The sequence below is a fragment of the Thermobia domestica genome, chromosome 5, assembly GCF_964235325.1.
Source record: "Thermobia domestica chromosome 5, izTheDome1.hap1.1, whole genome shotgun sequence".
Classification (NCBI taxonomy): domain Eukaryota; kingdom Metazoa; phylum Arthropoda; class Insecta; order Zygentoma; family Lepismatidae; genus Thermobia; species Thermobia domestica.
This window is the reverse complement of record NC_137458.1, coordinates 127,103,810-127,129,382: the sequence shown is the minus strand read 5'-3', so window position 1 is coordinate 127,129,382 and position 25,573 is coordinate 127,103,810. Positions and strand designations below refer to the sequence as shown.

Here is a 25,573-nt window from a genome sequence, read left to right as displayed (position 1 = left end):
AGAAATTTCGCACGAATGAAGAGGTTATCGCTGCAACTGAGGCCTATTTTGAGGCAAAAGATAAATCGTTCTACAAAAGTGGTATTGAAATGTTAGAGCGGCGCTGGACTGATTGCGTTGCTCTTCATGGAGATTACGTTGATGAATAAAGCTAATTTTGAACCAAAAAAACGGTGTTTTCTTTGTTAGGCCCGGGACTTTTCAGCCCATGTGTTATATTCGATAGATGGCACTGAATGCGTCTCGTAAATTATTGTAGTGAGAATTCTGCATTGCATTTGTGATGTGTAGGCTGAGGTAAATAGTATTTTAAATTGGTCTTTGCTTACTCATTGTTTGGACAGTGTCAAGTGGCAAAATTGTTGTTGTGCAGCGTTGTTTGTGCGTGATATTGTTGCTACATGTGGATTGTAAGCATATAAGATGGGTAAGAAATGTGACTTGTTGCCATGTGAACAAGACATAATTCTTGCTTTGCGCAGCTAAGTTAAATCTCTAAAGGAATAGATGGAATACTGAAAATCCATCATTCTACGGCAGGAAGAGTAATTTACAAGTGGAAACAGCATAACAAATCGTCCCTTCGTCAACAGTGTGGAAAAAAAGAAAGCATCACCCAAAGCAGATTGCTAAATGAAATCAATAGCACCGCAGATTTAAAGTTATTTCCCCCAAAAATCGCTTCTGTAGTTTGACATGATCTTGGAACTGCAGTTACTCGTACAACTGTATTGTCTTGACTGTATGAAGAGGATATTACAAAGAAGAAACCGCGTAGAAAGTCGAAACTGACAAAACACAGAGGACTTCAACATGTAGTTTTGTGAGTCGATATGCAACTTGGTTTTATGACAACTGAAAGCACGTCGTTTCCTTCGTTGAAAAGAAGTTTAGAATAGTGGGAAACGATGGTCGTGTGAAGTTGTGGATATGAACAAGCAAGGAACTTGACAAGGATTTTGTTTAAGAGATGCAAATATTCAGTTACTGAGTGATGGTATGGGTATGGTTCACCGTTAAAGACGTCAGAACGACGGATATATGTGAAGGATTGTTTGATGCACAAAAATATCTTCAAATTCTGGTACGAAAAGTTCTTACAACAGCTAAAGATTACTTTTCTGAAGAAAATTTGGACTACTCCCTTTTCCAGGACGCTAATGCTTCATGTCACCGAGCGAAAATCGTTAATACGTGGTTCAAGAATATGACTATTTAGAGGCTCATGTGGCCTACAAACTCAGCCGACATGAATCCAGTTGAAAATTTGTGGATCAATATGAGTAGAAGATTCAATAGACAACTATCTCAAATAGAATGGAATTCAAGGAACAGATAATCCGGGTGTTATTCCGTGATATCGAAGTTGCATTTTGCAATAGCCTTGTTATCAAAGGGTTCCGATGATTCGATGCACTGCGGAAAGCCCATGGTGCACATACAAAATACTAGTTTGGAGTGTCGCACATCCCGATGTTTGCACACAATATGTCGTACCCTCAAGGAATTCCATTTCTTGTTTTCTGCTATTGTTGTTGATCTTTTAAAGTTTTATGTATAACTCTTCCTATAAACGATTTTACTCAAAACACACATAGCTACTTATATTTGCATATAAATTCATTAAATTCATGTCAAAAGCCTGAAACTCTGGCGCAAGTATTAAGAATGAACTGCTCATTAGGAATATGCATTGTAATATTATCAGGAATTCATGTAAAAAATCATATTGATTAAAGTATGTTGCGAAAACCATTTCCGAGCAAGCGTCGCTATTTTTTCTTTACAGAGTGTATATTATGTGTGCGATTCATTACAAAGTAGAAAACATGGATCAGGAAGGAAAAAAATGGAAGCCGCATTATATCACATTTACTTTTAAGGTATTTACTGTAGCTTATAGTGCGTCCATAGTTACTAACCTAATGCATACTTATCCTAATAATTACCAAGCAATAAGTTTGAAGGAAAGGTACCAGTACTAAGGTACCGAAAATTTTTGTGCTGAACAATTAAAAATATAAAAAAAAGAAAGACTGTGAGTATACAAAAATGGAAAAGTCATCAATGTAACTTTTGGGTAAGGGAAAGTTAATGTACAGTATATTATTTTATTTTGAAAATATATGAATTTGGATTAAATGTGTCCTTCATTCTGAAAATTCAGTTCTTACACCTTTTTTCTTAATTCTAGCAATAAATAATTAAATCAAATAAATAAGATTTTATACTAATTTTTGGAAAATAATATACATTTATTGAACCAAGATTTTTTCTCGGAATTCTCATTTCTATGCTTTTCTATTTATTATTATTAATAATAATAAATAAAATTTCATTTCTTACTACTGCAACTTTCATAAGAGATTTAGGCAGTTGCAGAACACGAGACTTATGTGAAAGGTAAAACCATACCACCTTGCATTGATTGATTGATTGAACGTACTGTTTCAGCACCGAGGCTATATGAGACAACTACTCCTTATGATCATTACTCCGGTTTGTATCCAAGTAAGTATTCCTACCGAGAATCGAATCCGGGACCAGCGCACCGAAAGAACATACATTAGTTATTCGGTCATTACACAGCACCGTGCTCCAATGTAGTCAAATGATTAGTGTATGTAGACTCGCGTTCGATTCTCGATAGAGCAGAATATTCGGTGTTAACTCAGCACCATGAAGCAACGGAAGTGCTGTTTCAGTCGACAGGTCCTCTACTATAAACAGCCACAAACAACGGCAAGTGAAGTCAATTTGCTGACATCACTCAACTAAAAGTCATCTACTCTCATTACTCACTCAAAAGTGTTACCTATTGTAAGCTGAATTGTTAGCAAGAGTCCGGACTGGACGAGATTTTTTTCCTTCCTTATTAAGTCAATAAAATGTCTTGCTTTAATAAAATTCGATATTATGGGAGTTACACTTTGCTCTTTTGTGTGTGTGACCTAACTGATAACTAACTCTATGGCCTATGGAACCCGGAGGTTTAATGCCGCGTTCACAAAAGCTCTCCACTAACTTCTATCCTTAGCTAACTGCATCCAGTTTCTACTTTGTATTCCAATCTCTGCGAGATACATCTTAATATTGATGGATAATAATAAAGTTAAAAAAAAAAGAAAAGAAAAGAAAAGAAAAAGAAAATCTAAATGACAAAACGGAAGCAGAAAATGGCAGAGACGACGACAGAGAAAAAGGTTGTTCGTAACATTCTTGAATAAGTTGGAAATAATATATAATCAACCTTGGGAAAAACTAATTTTTCAGTCGAGCAAAACGCTCGCATCTTCGATAGGAAGGTTTGTAGTTTTGATAGTAAAAGCGATAAATTATTAGGAAAACCCATGGAGTAATTAAGCTTCGAAAATACAAATTTTGCATAGGTGAAAACTGAAAGAAGATTAAATGAAAGTATTGGGAGAAGAATACACGCTGAAACTATTTGAAAATAAAATTCTCAGGCGAATATTCGCGTCCAAGAGGGACCGGAATGGAGAATGGAAGAAACTTTACAACAAGAAACTGTATAATCTATACCGTTTACCTAACATTGTCAGGGTTATTAAATCTAAGAGGCTCAGGTGGGCAGATCATGTAGCCAGAACGGAATGAAGTAGAAATGATTCCAAATTTTAACAGGAAACCCAATCAAAAAAGGCAATTAGGAAGACCTAGGTGCAGATGGAAGGACAATATTAACATGGATTTAGCAGAGATAGGAATGCAAAGTAGAAACTAGATTTAGTTAGTTAAGGACGAAAGTCAGCGGAGAATTTTTGTGAATGCAGTGCAGTATTGAACCTTCGGGTTCTATAGGCCATAGAGTTAGTTAAAATCAACAAAAATTGTGGTATATAAAAATACTCTAGCAAAAACAATAGTCAGCATTCTAATTGGAATTCGAATCTTGCACTACATATAGTGTTGAATCTGTCACAGATGGAGTTCTGACATGGAAGGAGAAGACGAAGTTTGTGATTGCTATTTGCCTCATGAATTCTTGACAGAATGTTAGTTGCACGATATCTCTTTAATCAAAAGACAATCTGTGTTATATTCATCTTGCATTATTATAGTTAAAGGGCTCTTTGATGACAGTTTTTTTAAAATTGTTTTGGAAGGTTTTATAGTTCGTTCAGTTCAGATATTTTTTGTGATTTAACATTGTAGTAAATTCTTAACGCTTATAGACCAATAAAATTATCAATTAATATTCCTTTAACGAATTATCCATTAATATTTTATTTACATACTAAATTACCCAAATTATATTATTATTAAAATAAATATTACTTTCTTTTTAGTTACATTACATGTGTGACTGAACTGACGTTTAAATACAGAGTGATTATAATTAAAGTCCCACTTTTAAAAATGCTGTAATAAAAGAACCACGTCAGAATGACTTCAAATTTGAACCGAACATACTTGAAGAAGGGAGAAACGATATGGTACAACAAAGAAAAAAAAAGTTCCAAAGTGTATCAATAGATGGCGCTGCAACAGCATAATAAACATGGATTCGGCTACAAGTAATATTTTGAATCGAAATACGACGGCTTTGACATGAGTTGCACATTAAACCAACTGTAGTGCTCAATGTGCAGGATTGTTTCGGTTTTCTGTGACGGAAAGAATGAACTTCCCAGTCTTCCAACAGTTGTGGCATTGTTAGTGGAAAGCCCATCCACCACGGCAAGGTCACAAAAACGGTTTTCAATTATCCTTAGGCCAAAAACAGCATAACAGCACATAATGATTCGGTTTTTAATTGTCCTTGGGCCAAAAACCGCATAAAAAGAACATTCGATTTTTAATTATCGATTATTAAAGCGTTATCTATTAATACGCATTGGAACTTGTTTCTTTCTTATGCTATATCGTTTCCCCTTCTTCAAATATGTTTAGTTCACATTTGAAGTCATTTTGACCATATTTTTTTCCTTCTTCTTTTTTTATACAGCATTTTGAAACTGGGACTTTAATATAATCACCCTTTATACACTGCACTACATAAGTACAAAAGCAAAAACAAGTAGTTTAAGATCCTTCTACATACTATTCTTTCGCTAGCAGCAGCCTGAGCTTCTTGAAAGAGTTTGAGATCATAATCAGGAACGATGCTGGAGAGTTTTGGCTCTTTATCCTTTTCATCCGAAGTACTGTCGGTTTCATCGCTATTCTTGTAATCTTTCCTCTCTGACTTCATTCGCCACTCCTTCACTTTCATCTGGTAATGTCGTTGATCAAGTGTAAGATGAGGTTTCGGAGATTTTTTATTTAACGATGCCATGGCTTTCTTTCGTTCCTCCTCTTTTTTCTTCCTTTCTATATATGCTTCCTTTAAAAAAAGAAAAATAGATGCGAGATAGGATTATTCAAACCAAAATATACACACTCGTGTCAAAAATTAAGATAGGATTGTCCGACGAAATTATATCAACATTATTTCATTTTTATTTGATGGCATTTCAAAAATATCTACAGCCATCATTAAAAATATAGACTGAGAAAATAGACTGATTAATATACGTGAAATTATTACATCACATGATTACTGGATATATATATATATATAGTGTCTGAAAGTATTACAAAATGTCACATACAAGACTGGAATAGAAACAAAAGATACAGTTGAGACTTTCATTCTTCTGGAGCAAAAATATATGTGTGATTATGTAAGTAGTACTAGTTATGTAATTAAAATATAATATTCAATATATACATCGTATCTGATATTGATGAGCGGTATTTAGAGCTAATTCATTATGAACTCTGAAATTAAAATATATTGCCGCCTAACAATGAAAAGATAAGGACAGAAGATACGTGAAACATAAAATACAGTACTTGTTGTTTCTTTTTCTTGCAGTTAAATAAAAGAAGGATATGCTTTTCTCGATCATTTTGATGGCAGTAAGCGACAATACTTATAAAGAAAAAGCACAAAGACGAGAAATTAAGATTCTATGAAAGTTAAAATCTATTGAGGCAATTATAAAATTATAAAGTACACACTTCTAATCAATTATAAGAGAAACTCTCAGCTACAGACAGTAAAAAGGATCACGCCTACAAGTTTGAATTTCGTCCGGTAGATATCAACCGCTGCAGAACGTTTGCTGGTATCTAACGGCGCAATATATAACTTTTAGCATTCTAAAATTTAACATCATTTTCAATAGCAGAAAATGTGATATGGATGGACAGCGTCATCAGTGAAGATGTTGATGGATTGACGCCATTAATGAAATCGGCCGACATAATCGCTCCAGCTATCTACTGCAAAAATAAATTAAATAAATAAATAAATATAAACAAATCGGTTTCGTTCACGAGTTATCATGAAGAATTCGGAAAGATGTTAACGAATTGACTTCATTAACGAACTCGGCCGACATAATCAGTCTAACTGTCTTTTGAAAAAAAAAAGTTTTCACCCAAGAGTTATTGTGTGGAATAACGGACGGATGTAAGTCGCCGTTACCTGTGATGATGTTAACAGGAATCCGGCAGACTGGATTGGATTTCCGTTTAGCGTCCCGTCAGCAGTAAGACTATGTGAGACATGGACCTACAATTTAACGCGAGGTCCGAACCACATACGCTCCCACCGGGAACCGAACCCTGGTCTCCCACGCCAAGAGCGCATACGCTTTCATATAGCCACGAAGGAATTCATGGATCTGGTCGAGATAATTACTCTAGCTATCTATTGCAAAGAAAACAAAATTCAAAAATTCGTAGTCGTTCAAGAGTTATCGTGTGAAGTAACGGACAAACGGATGAACGTACTAACAGCATAATCATGCAGGTTCCATTTGTGTGATCCTAATAAGCAATCGTAAAGTTCAATGAATTCCAGCTTAGAGCTACGAAAGAGAAAAATAAGATTATTACGAGGAACGCTCGTATAATGTTCTTCTTACTGCAATAATACAAATCCAGAAATTAATCTCTTAATATTAGTTGGCTAAAACAATAGTTATTAAAAGGAAATTAGAAATTGTCTGCAAAACGGACAAAAGTAAAACTAATAACAGGAAAGCAAACAATCAGAATTAATTGTCCCGTAATCATTCAAGAATTAAGGAACTTTCACTTGTGAGAAAAAAGAAAGAAAAAAGTGTATTGCATACCCAAGTTCCAGCAAGAATGTTCAAAAATCCCTAATGGAGTGACAATTATTACGAAGAACTTGAAATGTCAACCGAAGTTTCTATCGAGTGCACAGTAAAATCTATAGGCACAAAACGCAACATAAAACACACAATCTCAAATTAATTAATTAATTAATGGGATTCCCCAAAGGAACGGAGGGATTCCCGGACATGCTGTAAAGGAAAGAAGTGTCACAAGTTGTTAATCCCGTGCGCACACGTAGCTGCGTTTTCAAACGTGCATTTTTCAATAGAGTGATATGGCTTTCTAAGTGACGCTTTTAACCGCACTCTCTACGATGTATTGTTTTTAAGCTGTTGACTTCTGAAGTTCATGTTCCCACGCTTTCGACACTCTGTCACTCCTAAAACGGGACGGAATTTCCCCCATGCTCACTAGGACTTTTTTGCTTCTTTTTAGATGTACTATCACCTGTCCAAGTTTGTCCACGTAGTTACCATTCACCCTGTATATATATATATATATATATATATATATATATATATATATATATATATATATATATATATATATATATTCGTGGTGAAAACCACTGTTGTCTCAGACCTTTACAATCACATATTTGATAGTAAATAGTACCTTGAAAAGGCCAGTCTTACATAAAACTGGAAAGAAATATAGTTTGTTTCAAATTTAATGTCATCTTCACTATCCAGAGTATACTGCTTACAGCTTAACGTAGAATTCGAACTACTTTAGTTCCCATCTCGAATCTAACCCGGGTTTCTAGCGCCAAAGCCGTGAATAGCAAATAATAAAATACTTTCGCGGAACACTATTGTGAAGATATGTGTATTGAAACACATAATAAAGCATTATTTTATTTTAAACTTTGAAACATTTTATTTTAAAATTTTATGCAGTTAAAAGCATTATCGTTTATTTAAAGTTAAATCACTTTTCTTTTTCTTTTTTTTTTTTTTTAAGTTCATTTACTTTTCTTACAAGAAAGTTTTCTTGCTGTTGGTTAATTCCTTTAACACATGTAATTTCTTAATCAATAAAAACAACAAATTGTTTTCTGTCAGCATTCCTATCATCACCTCACCTTTGGTTAATCTATTGTAACGTTCCTCTTTGAGCGTTACATTTTCTCAAAGAGAATATTTGCGGAAATGTTCAATCAGCTCTCAGTTAATATTATTTCTTATTATATTTTCTCAATTCTCAACTCTCATGAAGGATTCAAGATGGTTGACAATTGGACTAGTGCGTGTAGATGTAGTATGCTACTTTCCTTTGTATGTCTATGGTTTGCGTTGAGCGGCTTTTGAGAGTAGCTCGGATCGTTTGAAATAATTTAAAATTTTGTGTTTCATGTAAAACGGAAGGATTATTATGAATCTGCATATATAAATGCTCGTTTATATAATTTTTATTCTCCTTTAGTTATATTTGTTTTGTTATAAAATCTGTTATTTCCATTCTACGCTTTGATGCGTAGTATGGAATGACCAATCCGGAAGTGAGAGGGCTGCGGAGAGCCCCCTCTGGTTCACCTTTTCTTTGTACTACGAACTGCGAACATGGCCATGGTGTGGTGAGAAGCACGATTGTCCATATTTTTGGATATTAATTTACAGTGAACTATGCAGTGAGTGGCTGTTCTTTAATATAAATATTTAAAGAAGCTGTTTAAGTTGAACGGTATGCTAGGCTAGCGGGTATAAACAAGAATCACAAGAGAACTTACTCAAATATTCGACCTGTGCGTTTTGAAGTATGGCTGAGATTGGTTAGATATTTCCTAACTGTTAATGTGATGAAAGCTGAAGTTCAGAAATCCCTTTTGTGCTGTCTCCGGGACTGAACTCGATTGATGTATGGCCTCCTTCTCTTGACGTGGTGAATTTCCGTCCACCTTTACTACATTTTCTTGGCAAGGGACTTCGTCCTATATTACTTGTTGTCAGCTCAGCCTGCCTCTCCGGAATTTAATGTGTCTAACTGTGGTCGCTGTTGTGAGGATGAACATTGCAGCAGCTTTGCAGTGATTGTTTGTCTACCTGGTGGAGATAGTAGCAGAACGTATGCTTTTGCTATTAACCCAGGAGGGGTCGTCGTGTGATCAATCCACGCCGAAGTTATGGCTGTACACATGGTGAGATGTTGGAGGAGTCATCAGGACCGGTCGCCACCCTGGAGTGCTGTTTCACAGTGTTTCCACAGTGTCCCTATTCGTAAAGTGAAACCACGGTCGGGTGAGCTTTGGTAACTGTCTACTAGGTAAATATGTCTATTTCTTTTTATTCCGTCTTGTGAAGAAACTGGTATCATCCGGGAAGTTGCGGAAGAAATTGTCCACCATTTATAGTTGTCCAAATTGTTTTGAATATAATATCTAACGTCATATCAATGTCTTCGTGTGTTCATTATCTTACTACAGATTACTTATGAACAAACAATAATATACGTTCAATAATTCTCAGTTTTCTTGGTGTATACATATATATATATATATTATCCGAGTCAGTTTACAATGTCCATAATATTGTCCGAAATGAGTTTTGTCCGTAATATGTCCGAGTAAACGAGAGTGAGTCTCTATCCAGTAAGTTGAATCATACGCCAGCGGGGTAGTCTGATATCAAAGCCGTTTCTCTCTTGCTCTGAATAAAAATCATCTCTTAGAGTTGTCTAGATGTATAATATATTACTAGCTGCCATCTAGCACATGTATGTTAGCAATAGGCATTCCGTATTGTCTCTTCTCTCAGGTATTCTATTTGATAAGTTAAAGATTGATTAGCGATGGCTAGTTTACGTCTGTCTAGCAGCGGGCATTCCGTATTGTTTATCAATAACTATATACATATGTATATCTATATAATCTACAATCTAAGCATTAAGTCGCCGCACCCCAAGTTTGCATTCTCGAGTTGTTCTGTTACGTTTGATTGTGATGTTGCTCACTAGATCAGTGAGGCACGTTAAGACGGTGGGTGTACGATACCACTCGTACTTCAATGCGGGAGTGTCAGAAGTCGAGTCTAATTTTACTGGCTGGTTTTGTGTTCCCCATAATGTGCTACAGAGTTTAATGTTATTACCGCCGCTGCTAATAGTAAATGTCGAGGGAAATGCCCTCTTAGCAGTTGGATGCGGGTGAAGTGGAGAAGTTATGTGCTAAAAGGGGGAAGGTTAATCGACGCAGCCGTAGGTCTCTCTCTCTCTCTGCAACGAGATGTTCACGAGTGGTAATGTAATTGGTAAATTTCCTTTGGTGAAGTAGCCTACCAAGGATTTTGTGCTATGGTCTAGAAATGTAAACAACTCTCTTACTGTTAGTACAGTGTGGCTTAATTTATATTGTTATTTACCTTTGAGTGGTGTTGGCGTTAAAAGGGTTGAGAAACTTAAACGGAATATAAAGTTTTTTTTTCTGAATCTAGCTATCCACGATCATAAATGTCAATGAGAGTCTTTTGTTATGCGTTTATTACAAGGAAAGTTAAATAAACAGAGATGCAAGAAATATGGTGTTATCCTAAATGATTTTTTTTCTTTCTTTTCCTCGTCTTTTCCTTAGCATTGACAACGCAAGTAGTTTACAAGAATCTGGAGTAAGTAGCGTTGTGTTTACTGGTCTATAAATTATAGTGTAAGAAGGAATAACGGCGACCCAATGTTTTTTTTTTTCTTTCTTTCTTTTCCTTCGTTTCCTTAATGTCAGCTACGGATACAAATTCAAGGTAATATAAGACGCAAGGTAGCGCTTTTCAAGTTTAGCTACCCAGCCATAGAATCGAACTAGCGTAATTAGCGCTTTTCAAGATGGCGAACCCAGCTGTAGGATTATTTTATTGTCTAAAATGTTACACTATTTTTGTCGTGTCATGCGGGAAGAAACGAGTGATACGGACTGTCGCGTTGGTGTTGATGAGATATACTGGATAGAGCTCACATATGTTTATGTTTATTAGACTTATAAGTCAGTAAGTAAGAATGTCGGCTGAGTCGAGGAATCTTCCTCCTAATGGAGATGATATTATTTGCGTTTGTTGTAGTGAACCTCTTGCTGCCGCGGAACAAATTGATTCTGATAAGAAACGTGCTATATCTTGTGACAGGTGTCACGAATGGTCACATTTTGTTTGTGTTAAGTTAAAGGATACTTCTAGTGTTTTCGAAGCTGTTAGCTCAGATTCTTTTGTTTGGGTTTGTCCTAAATGCGACGTGCATGTTTCTCCTGAAGCGTCGGAGCGTGAGAATGAATCACCTCCCAAGCATTTTTCTTCGCCTAAGTCCCCGCAAGGAAGCGAAAAAGGGACGGAGCAGGTGAGTGAACTCGCTGAAATGTTTGCTCTTGTATTGAGTAAGATAGAAAGCAAGATAAAAGAAAGTAATGCTAATATTAATAGCAAAATAGAAAGTAAGATAGCAGAAAGTAACGCTGATATCAATAATAAAATAAAGGAAAGTAATGAAAAAGCTGAAGCTAACAATGCTAGAGTTCAGGAGTGCATTGTTGAAAATGTACATAGCCTCTCCACTACAATTAACAAAATTGATGAAAGAATAGGTAGTGTAGAAAATCTTTGTAGTTCTCTCACTGTTAATCAAAAAGATTTGCAAGCGCAGTTAGATACTGTGAAAACGGAAGTTGATAATAATAAGTTGTGTATTGAGTCTGTTGAATCTCGTGTTGATTCTATTGAAAACGAGGCTGAATCTCATCATAAAGCATTAAAGGTTGTTTTTGATAGAATAAAGAAACTTGAAAATGAAAATGAGGAAGTGAAAATTGAACTAGAAGGGTGTAATACTAGTCAATCTAAGCTTTTCTCTGAAGTGTTAACTCTAACTAATAAAGTGGATAAATTGCAGAAACCGAAATTTACGTCAGTTGAGTGTGGGAGCCTGAGTAAAGAAGGTGTCCCTTGTAAACGTCCTTGTACAAGTGAAAATTCTCTTGTGTCGTTTTCTGAGTCAAGGGATAATTTGCCTGTTAATACTATTGTTAGTATGTCTGCTGAATGCAATGCGTCTGTTACTAGTTCTGTTAGTTATTTGAGTAAACCTGTGTTTGTGCAATCAGAACCTGATATTAAATATGAGTTTCCGGCTAGTCCTATTGAAACTAAAGTAATCGCTAGTGCTTTAAATGTTTTTCCAAATGTTAATTCTTCTGTTTATTACAACAATAATGTAAGTAATAGTACTCGTACTACTGACACTGTCACATGGTCAATGTCGAGGGGGATCACTTCTCATGTTGGGAATAGCCCACCAGTGTTTAATACTAGCTATTTAAAGCCTAGTTATGATCCTAGTGTTTTTCACACTGCTATTGTGCCGAATAATCCGGTATCGCGAAACAGTGTTGCCCCCTTTAGTGGTATAGCACCGCATTCATTGCCTTTTGCAATTAAGCAGAAAGATTTACAATCTTTTCCTTCGTATTCTGGGGATATCAAACCTGGAACCCCAAGGAAGTTTTTGAGGGATCTTGAGAAATGTTTAAGTATGTATTCACTTACTGATGGAGACAAACTACGGGTCGTAGAACATTGTATGGTGCGAGCCGCGTTTGCTTGGTATAGCTCAGTAGCTCCCGAAATCAAAACTTATCAAGATTTTGTGCGTCTTTTTAAGAATCAGTATTGTTCGCCTCAGATAGAGCGTGCACAGAAGAAGTCGTTGCAATCTTTGCGCTATGATAAGACGAAGTTTGCTTCATTGTTAGAATACGTTTGGTTTGTAGTTGAAAGTTATTATAATATATGCGAAACCCCGAGTACTTCGGAACTTGTGGAATTAATTTTGAATTGTTTACCGCCTAGGGACATGCGTTTGCTGTCCGTTCAGCAGTATAATAGTGTTGATGAATTAATGAGTAAAGTAGCGTTATTATCTGGGATTGAGGATACTTCTATACATGAAGTTAGGCCTCCGACAAAGAAAGTGTTCGCTAAGCAAGCTAAAATCATTAATCGTAATTCAGAACATGTTGACAGTAGCTGTCAAACTGAATTTTTAAGCTATGCTCAGACTGAAAATAGGAATAACAATAACAATAACAATAATGGTAATAATTATCAGTATAATAATCGATATCGAGGAAATGGTAGAAATCGTTATCGTGGAAGAAATCGAGGACGTAACGGAAGATATCAAAATAATGATAGGAGACGAGATGAAGCATCTTCCAATCCAAGGGAAGATCAACCTTCATCTACTTCGGAAAACTAAGGTTGCAGTCTTTTCCGAACACGGGGGGAAACGACTGCTGTATTTCTCCAGTCCCCGTAGATAATGATTCGGAAACTAACGTCAAAACTCACAATGTCTTGGTGGAGTCATTATCTGGAGATGTAAATAATAACGAGAGTAATAATGTCATATCATTTAACGTAAACTTTGTAGTTGAGGAGGATGAAGAAAAAGAAAAGCCCGATTATTATTTTTCTTCCTCCCCTGTTGTCAAAGGAAACATTGGCGGAGTCCAATTAACCTGTACTATTGACTGTGGATCAGATTTATGCCTTTTGGACTGGAATATTTGGAAGCAGTTAAAATTAAAATTTTCATCCGCTAAATTACGACCATATACTGGTTTGTCGTTAGGTGCCTTTGCTGGTACAGAGAAGTTTTCGGTTCAAGGTGTCCAGATATTTAGTTTAAATATTCAGGGTCATTTATTTGATATTCCATTGTTTGTTATAAAATATCTTCGAACAGATCTTATTTTGGGTTGTCCATTTTTAGACAAATTCAAAGCTGTTATCGACAGGGAGAGGAAAGAAATCCGATTGCGTGATAATGCTGGTAGTCATGTCGTAATTCCGACTAATCAACCTAGTATTCTTATAGTAGCTTTGTCTTCGAACAAGGTTGAGATCGGGAGGATTGAATGGCCATCCGATGAGCAGGAATCGCTTCCTTCTGAACTTTTGTGTTCTGATGTCAACATTTTAGAGGTTCCTCCTTCAGTAGAAAATCCAGTTACCTTTTCTGCGTCAGATGTGCATATAGTTCCTGAATCTAACCTTTCAGATACTGAAATTCAGAATTATATCTCATCTCGAGAAGATTTAGATACTAACGTTAAGCAACGTTTATATAATTTGTTACTCCGATATCGTAATATTTTCTGCGAGTATCCTCGTAGGATACGAACGCCCTTGTACAAGATAGAATTAACTGACGAAGAACCTGTCGTAGGACCGTGTTATTCTGTGCCAAAATCCATGGAAATGGAATTTGAGGCAGAATTACAAAAATGGATTGAATTAGGCATAGCCCGTGAACAGACCTCACCGTACCGGAACCCCATGCATTGTGTTCGCAAGGCGTCTGGTGCTGTTAGACCTGTAATTGATTTTCGCCTACTGAACCACCGTGTCCGAGCTCCTAAGGCTCAGGTGGAACCAATAGGTGATATATTGAACCGTGTAGCGAAAGCGCAATACTTTTCGAAGTTTGACTGTTCGTCAGGATACTATGGCGTAGGTCTCCATCCTTCGTCATACCCCTGTACGAGTTTTGTTTATAAAGGGCGACAATACGTAATGATGGTCTTACCTCAAGGAATCAAGAGTGCGCCCGCTATTTTCCAGAGCGTCATGCATAGTTACTTCGATCAAAGTACTAAAGATTTTGTCACTTTGTTTCTGGACGATATTTTAATATCTAGCATTTCTCTAGACGAACACTTCGCCCATCTGGAGCGTGTGTTCGAAATTTTTGAACGTGGGAATTTTTCCCTGAATTTCCGGAAGTGTCGTTTCCTTCTGACGGAAGTGAACTTCTTGGGACATATCATTAGTGGTCAGACTGTTAAAGTTGACCCACGTCATAATGAGCCAATCCGTTTCTATCCCATCCCGAAAACCAAGAAAAAGATGCGTCAATTTCTAGGATTATCGGGATGGCGACAGCGGTTCATTCCCAATTATTCGACTCTTACTTCTCCGTTGTACGATCTTATTAAGAAGGATGTTAAGTACAAACTCACTCCTGAAGTTTTGGATCTCTTTTATAAATTGCGGGAAATCGTCAGTAATCCACCTGCGTTGGGACAACCAGATTTCAATTTGCCATTTCACATCCATTCGGATGCTTGTTCTGAGAATTTGGCTGGTTTTCTGGCACAGTACCCTGATGGGTCTGATCATCCAAATGTCATCGCCTACGCTAGTCGTAGAGTTAAACCTCACGAACTTTCATTGTCTTCTTTTCAGTTGGAATTGCTCTCTGTTTTATTTTTGTGTGAACGTTTTTCACAATATATTCTTGGAAGAACTGCGTATATCCATACGGATAATGCTGCAGTCACTCATTCTTTTTCTATGAAGAACTTAGATACTAGGACGACTCGTATGCTTCTTAAATTACAAAGGTTTGACCTTGTCTTCGAGCATTGTCCTGGGAGTCTGAATTTTGTCGCGGATACATTGAGTAGAAATCCACCGGAAGTGCCTTCGAAGTTAGAAGAGTATCATGTCAATTTCTTGTCTGTTCAAGATTCGTCTCTTTTCAACCTGGAGAAAGTCAGGGAAAAGCAGAAGCATGACGACTTCTGTATTAAGTTAAGGTCTTTATTGGATAGTTCCTCGGAACATGTCACTTGTTATCAAGGTTTGCTATATTTCAAGCATAGGAATTCGAACCAATGGCTTTTGGTTATTCCTCAAGAGTTAATAAAAGAAATAATTGGAATAGTCCATTCAAGTGGTCATTTTGGAGCTAGGAAATGTATGTCTTTATGTCGTTCTTTATTTTATTGGAAGAAAAAAAGACTGTCAATTCGACAGTATATTAGAGATTGTCTTGATTGTGCTGAGACAAAGTTCGCCAATCAGGTAATACTTAAAGAAGAAATTCATATAGAAGCTAGTCGACCTCACGACCGCCTAGCGGTAGATCTCGTTGGGAGGCTCCCAGTTAGTAATGGTTATTATTATATTTTATCTATTATTGATGTTTATTCTAGGTTTGTTTGTTTCTTTCCTTTAAAGACTGCTCATGTTAAAGGTATAATTTCAGTGTTGGAAAAGAATTATTTTTATTTGTTCCCTTATCCTAATGCTATTGTCTCGGATAAAGGTTCACAGTTTATCTCGCGCCTCTGGCAGGACTATTGTAAGGAGCATAATATGAAATCCGTATTAACGTCTAGTTATTCCCCGTCTTCGAATGGTTTGGCAGAAAGGAGCCATAAAGAACTCAACCGAATTATTCGTTTAGAGTGTCATAGTAATCATTCTAAGTGGAGTACTGTACTGAAGCGATGTACTCCGATTCGCCTCTAAACTTCACTTTCCCACACTTTCGATAGCCCCTATCTCCGTTACGAAGCGTTTGCGGACACATGTTTACTAAGACTTTTTTGTTAGTTTTGGCGTGTACTATCTACGGTTTAATTTATGACCATTACTTATTAAACACCCTGTATATATATATATATATATATATATATATATATATATATATATATATATAGAGAGAGAGAGAGAGAGAGAGAGAGAGATGTTTATATAAATATAACACTAAATCACTAAATGATGTAACACATAAATTAATAAAACGATTATGAAGTTATAATCAAAATATAATGACAATAATGAGATATAATATAAAAATGTAAGGAAAGTATTAATAACATTTTTAAAAAATAGTAACAAGATAAAATAGGGCTTTTGGAAACGATGCGAGTGTGGTGAGATGGATATCATACATTATTAATACCAGGAAGGAGATTTGCAGATAAAACGGTATTTTCCTATTTCTTTCTGCGGTTGAATCTACTATTGAAATGCGGGAATGCGTTGTGTATCTAGGATTTAGAACACGCAAAGTAAACAGGGAATTTAAGCGCAGCAGGGATATAAGTGCACGGATATAAGCACGGCTCGAAACAAAAGTTAACTGTTTTTTCGACTTAGAAGACTGGACAATGGTTGCATTTAACGATGTAACTCAGATTCGACGAAACAAAACTACGCATTGATGAGTCGAATATAGCGTATGCATCCCTTAGCGTATGCATCTTGCAAGAGATTTGAGTTTGTTTCTCAGCGGGAGTTTATGTTTTCGAATCCCACGTTCAGCTGTAAGTCCGTCTCATATAGCCTTAGTGTTGCAAGAGACGCTAAAGTCTAATCCAAACAAATAATCAGGTTGAATATAAGATGGTATGACCGGTTGGAGAGTGCTGCCGAGAGATCTTGAGGTAGATTGGTTGATTCTGGATTTAGCAGTCCTGTTCAGCAGCGAGGCATCAGACGTGAACAGGATCAGAAATACACGACTTCCCGCCGAAAATCAAACCCAGGTTTGCAATGCCGATCCTGAAGTAGGTGTTGAGAGACGATGAGGTAGAACAGATACGGATTCCCCAAGCAATCAAGGTATCGGTTGTCGAACGTTTGGTGAAGTGAGGATGAGGTTGGTAAGTTTGACATGCATGTCGGTCTCGAGGCGTTCGTTCTCAAGTCTGACATCCATATCTTGGAACTTGACGGCATGGTTGGAGAGAATAAAGTGGATTTTACTAAGAACTTGTTTAGGAATTGTAGGAATAGTTCCAATGACGGTTGTTCGTAGATCCAAAATAGGAAAATAAAGATAGTGTTATTTGCAAATGCGAAGACTTGTTAGAGGAAACTAGGTTAGTTGCATTAGGAATTGGGTGTTGGGCTTTTAAAGTTCATGATGTATATTATGGAATTTTTCAAGGACACAGAAGCTAGATTCAGGTATATAAGTTTTGGGTGTTTTAGACATAACGTCTAAGATGATTTCAGGTATCTCCTCAAGGAGACTGGTTGGCTGGATAAAATTGAATATTAGACAAAATAATACTGAGGTGCTAGACTATAATAGATCCAGCTAAAAAGTTGCTGTAGGGCTTCAGATCGGTGCTTCGAGAAATTCATAATCACTACAATGGAGCCCATATTTGTGGAGCAGAGGATGTCGGATTTGAAAGGTGATTGGAGAGTTGAAAAACAATAAAATAATATAAAGTGGAATTACTAAAAATATAAATTATCAAGTAATAATAAGAAGTAATGACGCTACGAAGAGTTCCTTCTTTTTCGAAAGAAATGGATAGTAGTATAAATTTACTAATCAGATTTTTCCCCAACACGAATGCATTCAGAATAGTAAGTATTTCAACACATTTTGTGTATGCTAATTAGTATGATAAAACTAATATAGAATAATTGCAGAATGAAGAAAACCTATTTTCTGTAACTTTTTCCCCCCCTCTCTGCTATTTTGTTTCATTTCGTCAAAACTTTTCAACACTCACGAGTATCTTCTTCAACTGGGTATGAACGTGAAGAAGGATTGCTTCTTGTGTACTAAAATATACACCCTAAATATCCTTTCAAAAGAAAATGTTCTTCCTCGCCTCCATACAGAAAAGAAAGAATCATTCGTGAGGGTTGAAAGAATACTTCTGGAAGGTATTTGAATACAGAAGAAACAGTTCTCTTTCTCCTCTACATTTATTTGAAAAAAAGTATGTGTGTGTGTGTGTGTGTTAAAAGCTTTTGTAAAACTGAATTAAACCAGCAGAGAAGTAAACAAGAAAAAGAAAAAAAAATCTGGCACTTCTTAGTCTTCATCTGTGTACTAAATTTCAGATCGATCGTCTGAGTATTTTTGGTGCACCTAAGTGCAATTATTACATTCGACTTTCGTCACCCGTCATTCTCCTCTCATGGAATCAAAACAATAACGGCGAATCTATTTTTTTTTTATTTTTAATTTCAAAAATGACAATTTGCGTTTTTCAAACTTCAACTTTCGACAAGTTTTTTCAAGTATTTGTAGTGTAGTAGGCTTAAATATGAACTGGACATAAAATGTACATGTAATTCGTCTTCAATGTCTTTTGTTTTACATCAGTTTCTTCGAAAATAACTGAACTACGACATTTACCGCAGATCTTTCTAAAGTGCCTGTATGAAATGACCGCTAAAGAAAGAAATCGATGGGTATCTGGACAAAGGTGATATGTCCAATTTTTTTCGAAAATCAGGTTATGACTGATACGGATAATGTCTGAAGTGCTTTTTCATTTGTGAGCACTGGTTGTAGATGCAAATACGTAATAACGACGTTATTGGCAAAAAACAAAGGCGATTGTTTTGGAATCACGATATGCTGTGAGCGAAAGTGATAAGTCCATTTATATGGACATATTACTTATGTTTTTTCTTAAAACAGGAGTGATAAGTCCATTTATGTGGATATTTCACCTCTGTGTTTCTGAAGACATTTAGTACTAGTCATTTGTTTGTTAGGACATAACTTCTGTTGACGATTGTAGAAGACAGAAAGGTGTTCTGAGTTTTACGTTGTTAGGAGTGCGTTGTGTTGGTGGAAGAAGTATGTCGTTCCGTGAAGAATTAACCGATAGTCAGATCCTAGAAAACTAGAAAATAACGGTGAACCTGAGAAATATGTGGTAAACATGTTAGACAATGAATACATATTACAGGAAGTACTTAGAGAAGAAAAAATTGAAGCAACTGATGGTACGTCTTGTTTCTGCACTAAGAAGTTGTAGTTACCTGCTGCTGAAATTATAAGATTAAGTACATTTTCGCAATTTTCTTGTTGTTTGGAGCTTTTCTTAATACGGATTTATGTTTCATTTAGCTTTTAACGCACAATAATTCCGAGCGAAAGGTAGCGAACGAAAGCGAGTAACTTAGGTTAAGTTGGTTAGGATCGTTGCTATGGGCAAGTTTGCCATTCCTACTGTAATGTTTACGCCTGCAACCCTAGTTTATTCAGAAGAGTTTGGCAATCAAGCTGGTTAATTCCGGAGTTTGTCAATAGTTCAGATTTGCTACAGGAGTTCCATTACCCTCGCAAGTTTCAAGCTGGAGGTGCCGTCTGCTCTAACCTCCTAAGGCCTCAAACTTTGGTTCCTTAAAAAAAAAAAGAAAAAAAAAAAAAAAAAAAAAAAAACTGAACCTTCATTGGTTGCAAGCGTTGGCTCCATGGTAGGAATGCCAAACTTGCTCCATTTGCATCATTGAGTGGCATTTAACCACTGATCGTCACACTTGTTATCCAAAACTGCTACTAAAAGTTTTGATTGCCAGAAAATCACGGACAAATTAATGTTAGAAAAGGATCAGGTGAGGACGACACTAAACTTCTGGTCAGCAATAATACCGTAAAATTCCAGCTTGAAAATCTTGGTTAGTGTGACCTGGTTAGGTTATGCAGGCCTATGTAAACTTTTCACAGTGTTCTCTCTACACAATATCAATTTCTCTCGCTCAAATTGCTTAAAAATAGTTATACTCTTTTTATAACAATTTTAGAGTTTCTGTTATTTAATTTCTCCCGTATATTTTATATACTGCTTATAGCCTAACCTAATACCCTACTCAAAGGCCGTTTTCCACAAACCCGGGGAACGTTCATTATCTCCCATGTTAGTACTGGGTAATCACAGACATCGAACTAAAGAACAGACCGCCAACCCCTATATCTAAAACACTAGGCAGAATGAAGCCAAAATTTGTAGAGGATAGGCGGAACATAGGGTAGGGTAGGCGGAGTTACGCTTATTTTTAACATATTCGCCTACCTATATTTAATTCAATCACTCACTCTATGATTGTTCTGTAAAATTGTAAGTAACGTACTACACATAATTTCCTTCGTTAGATAATTGCTTAATCGTTGTGAGGGTAGAGTGTGGTAATCTGCCCACTTTCGACATCATAATGCCCGAAATTGGTTAATCGTGCTTAGGATACGATGTGGTTATCTGTCCATTTCCGACTTCAAAATGCCCTTCTTTAAATGTCTTTGTGGGCAAAGATGTGGCTATGTTGCATTTTCCTTTACTATTGGGCGCTGTACATGTGTACATTGGGCGCTATACGGTTGCTTCAATTTGAAAACTTCTAAGAGTTTAGACTAAAAAGCCATAATTTACAGTAACTTTGCCCGCTTATCTTTTTTTTTTATTATTATTATTATTATTATTATTATTATATATAGTCAATAGTTACTCAAATGGTCTATGTTAAGGGATTTGTGGGATACCATGTAAGTTGTAGTCGTAATTTTGGAATCTCTATTATTGTTTGTCTAAGAAGAAAATTTTTGTTTGTGAGAAAACTTTCATAATGTTGCATTGCAAAGGACTGCTTATCAGGACTTATACCTTTTGTCTATAATTGATTGATCTAAGCTATAGTGATATGTCCATCATTAATCGCTGAAAACGAATTTATTTTGAAAATAACGATCAGTACACACTTTATAGCACGTTACATAAAAATAAAAGAACCTCAAGTTAATATTCCATTAATAAAAACTAAGTTTTACATGAATCTCTGATTTATGAGATGATTTGAAATTTGTTTTTTGTTTCCTGAAAAAAAATGCAATCATGGACTTATCACCTTTGTCCAGATACCCATCGAAATGAACATTTAGAAAATGAATTAGTGGTTATTCTCTGTTCTCTACATATAGTACAACTTTGCGTACAAAAATATAAAAAAAATAATAAATTTTGTCAGCGACCATTTAATGTGAAATTGAGGATTTAGAATGGATTGATTCGTATATGCGACTTCGACAATAGTTAAAGTTGCCAGATCATGCACAACTGACAATCGCGGATTGCCTTAGTATACAATTTTATCGGTCGCTGACATCATGAACAATTTTGAATATATCACATTCTCCAGGGAATCAATTTTACACAAAGCTAAATGTCAATGAAGAATATTCTTTCCTCTTACATGTATAGAATTTATCATTATCTTAACCACACTGTGAAATGAACCATCGCTCATTAGATTCGGGATCTTTAAAATTTGACCAGGGTATAGAAAACAGTGTTCACCACATTATTCCACAACTGGAACTTAAAAAAATAAATAAAAAGCTCCATTAGTAATTAATAAAAAATATTGCTTATAATTTCTACAAATTAATGTTCATTCTAAAGAATTCTATCGGTTTCTGCGTACCGTATATTGGTTAGGTTATAATTTGATTTGAAAACTTTTTCGAAAACTTGTTGACACATACGACAGTTTCAATAGCTGAAAACCAATATTGAAATTCTCATTGGCTGTATAATTCAATTCATTATATTTATGCACCAGACATAATGATGTTAGCAATGAATTTATTTCATATACTATAGGGAACTGACCAAACATGCTGATGTAAAATTCAGTTCCGACCATCGTTTTAATATATGCCTATTCTTCGAATAAAAAACTGGGCGTCCAGAATAAATGACCTCACCCAGTCTCACAGTACATATTTAAAAATGTGTTTAACAAGTGTCTGCTTTCAACAACAAGAAATAAAAACCTGAAAAAAAAAATACCTTGCACTCAGTAGCTGTCTTGTTGTGATACATAGGGCAGGCTTCTATTGTGAAGTGCTTGTCCCACTTGCCTCCTAAATGACCATTGGAATCACAGCCAGACAATGGACATTTCCTCTCTTCAACTATTGGAGGGGGCGTAACCTCATTGTTATTTGCTGGACGACTCTTTGTCTTTCTTGGAGTGGCGCGCGGAGCAGGCTTTTTCACAGGAGTTTTATTCACTTTACTCTCTATTAAAATAAAAGAACACATTAATTATAAATCAAAAATACAGTTGTAACAAAATTATATTTTAAATGTTATCCACGCAAATTGTGGATAGAATGAGTTTTCATACATCGATAATGAATGAATGAAAAAAAAAAGTAAGTAATATATGATTTGATCAATGACTCAGGGCATTTTTTTAAGCTACCTTTTTGTATCCAAATGGATACCCAGGCCCAGCACTTGGATACCCAGGCTTAACAGTTTGGATATCCAGTGCAATTCACAAATCTTCAAATTATTGGAAGAGTACTTAAACAATAAATTACTTGAATTACTGTAAATTTAAAATTACTTCAATATACTTTGATTTTGTGACTATAGGTATCAGCTTGTATTCTGTTAATAGGTATAAAATTGGAGAGCTTCATTCTTGAAATTTCAGATTTTTCCCTTTCCTTCGTTTCGCGTACTCATTTATCTATCTCGAGATGCTAGCACTTTCATTCTACTCGAATACAGAGAAAGTTAACATACCGACTAAAGAATTAGAAAGGTTAAAGCCGAACTCTCACATGTAACGGTTTGAATAGTCTCTGAGAGAAAATAACAGAATAGATCCCAGCTCGTGCCGTGTGGACTTTGTGGTGGACAAACACCGTGCTCGTGGGCTTTCTCCGGGATCTCCCGTTTCTTCCCACTTTCTTCATTCCACCATTTCATTCATTTCTCATCTTCACCGTCTCCTTTAGCCTAGCCGGCATAACCGTGGGACGTAAAACTTAAAGCTTGCATTGCATTGCATTTCATTGCATCGCAAAATAACAGAATAAAACAACATACCGTAAGACGGGATTACTTTGCACACCGGGGGTTACTTTGCACAAAATATGAAAAGAGTTTCACAGTCTTCTGTCGGCAAAACCATAAACAGTAAAGAAGAAGTTTCAACTGCCACCGTAAGATGGAACACCTAACTGTATTTTGGCTATAATTTTGGCGGTTAACGTCAGTTATAATTATCGGGAGGGCTCCTTGTTGTAGAGGTATGGAAAGCAGTCACTGTAAAGGCCGACAAAATTTGAAAGGTATCACCCACAAGAATTTCCGTCAAAGTTAAGTCAGTTTCGTAGAATACTACTGTATGTAATGAGACTTTGATGCAATAGTTGAAATTGAAATGTGAAACGTTTTAAAGTCATTAAAAAAGTAAAACTGGAAGAAGGCGGTTTCAGCCTCTAATCGAGGTTACTTTGCACACGTCAAAAATACCTCTTAGATAGGAAATTATTACCACTGGAACCTTCTGCATTCTAAATTTAGGTAAATTTCCTATTTAGGTAGATGCCGAATGAATTTCTTGTTGGAAAATAAATTATGAACAGTGGCGGATCCAGAAGAGTAGTTTGAGTGGGGCTTCACCCACAAAGGCTTCGTTATATATATATATATAACTAAACTTTTGGAAAGGCTTGCAGCTTATACGCATAGAAATGATTAGCATTAGATTTTTTGAAAAAGAAATCATGCAATTTGAGTGAACTTCAGACTGAAAGTCTCAAACCTCGTAAATCTTCCACTAATTACGGTTGGGATTATATTCTTGTGCATAAGGAATAACCCAGGCAAATCAGTTAACGTTTTTTTTTTTTTTTTCTGTTCCTGAGTTGGCATTTGTGTGGGACATGTGATGAACTATTAGAATTTAGCTCCTACATAATACATAATTTTCTTCACAAATATTGGGAATTTATACTAACAAGTAAACCTTACGTTTGGGTGAATCGAGTTGCTGACTGAGACACATATGAGAAAGTAGTACTAAATGTGGTCAGTATTTCAGTGAAGTTATAGGTGCGAAGCTCCAGGGGTTTAGGAGATACAGCTACCAGAACATCACATGGAAGTACAGAATAGTATTCATACAGTTGGAGGTAAAAGCCCTTTAAGACCTCTTTTAACGACAAAAGGTGAATAACAAATATATGGGTACATATTAGGACTAGGGGGAAGTCATATAGTAAGGGTATACCTGACGGCGGCCATCTTGAAATCCGCCATTTTGAATTAAGGTTAAGTTTTTAAAATAGGAATAGGGTCATGTGATACATGATTTAAGGCGCAAATTTACTCAGAAGAACAATGGTGACGTTAATTTTGATTTACGCGCAATTGGTAAAAAGTTACAAGGAAATTAAATATTGTTGCAGCATATGTATTAGTCCTTTACCCAACCTTGTAAATTTTGTGTTACTGATAATTATTAAATAAAAAGCAGGTGGATTAATATTGATGTTGTCGTGTGTGCGTGGCACAGACAAGGTGAGCAATAGTACAGTGAGGACAAGAGCGAGCGAGAAATAGATGTGAACAGCATACAAGAAAAACAACGAAATGGCGTGCAAGTATAGCATCAAACAACTAACATTGTAACGCCACCATTGTATTTCTGATTAACTTCTAGCCAGAAGTCATCTATCCTGCATTACTCTATTCCCATTTACCTCTGTGCTCGTTAATGATAAGCAAAAATGGTTATACCCTTGGATTTATGGTGAAATTTGCTATTAATAAGGTGTTACTGTTATGCGTTTTGTTTAAAACTTTTGTCTGATTCAAAATGGCGGATTTGAACATGACCGCCATCAAGGCAACTCTTACCATAGACCTAATATTTATCCACCTGCTTTTTATTTAATTATTATCATTAACACAAAATTTACAAAGTGGAGTAAAGGACTAATACATATGCTGCAACAATATTTAATATCCCTGTAACTTTTTACCAAATGCGCGTAAATCAAAATTAACGTCACCATTGTTCTTCTGAGTAAATTT

The 25,573-nt window shown here is 35.9% G+C and overlaps 1 protein-coding gene across 2 annotated transcripts in view; it reads right to left on the bottom strand.

The window, feature by feature from the left end:
* chm (lysine acetyltransferase chameau) overlaps nucleotides 1-25,573 on the bottom strand; it is a 459,651-nt gene that overhangs the window by 395,586 nt on the left and 38,492 nt on the right. For both annotated transcript variants that reach the window (XM_081759086.1, XM_081759085.1), the window contains exons 4-5: nucleotides 22,526-22,758; nucleotides 5,066-5,347 (exon numbers count right to left, since the gene is read on the bottom strand). In XM_081759086.1, the coding sequence (XP_081615212.1) occupies nucleotides 5,066-5,347; nucleotides 22,526-22,758 (515 nt within the window). The remainder of the gene's footprint in view (nucleotides 1-5,065; nucleotides 5,348-22,525; nucleotides 22,759-25,573) is intronic.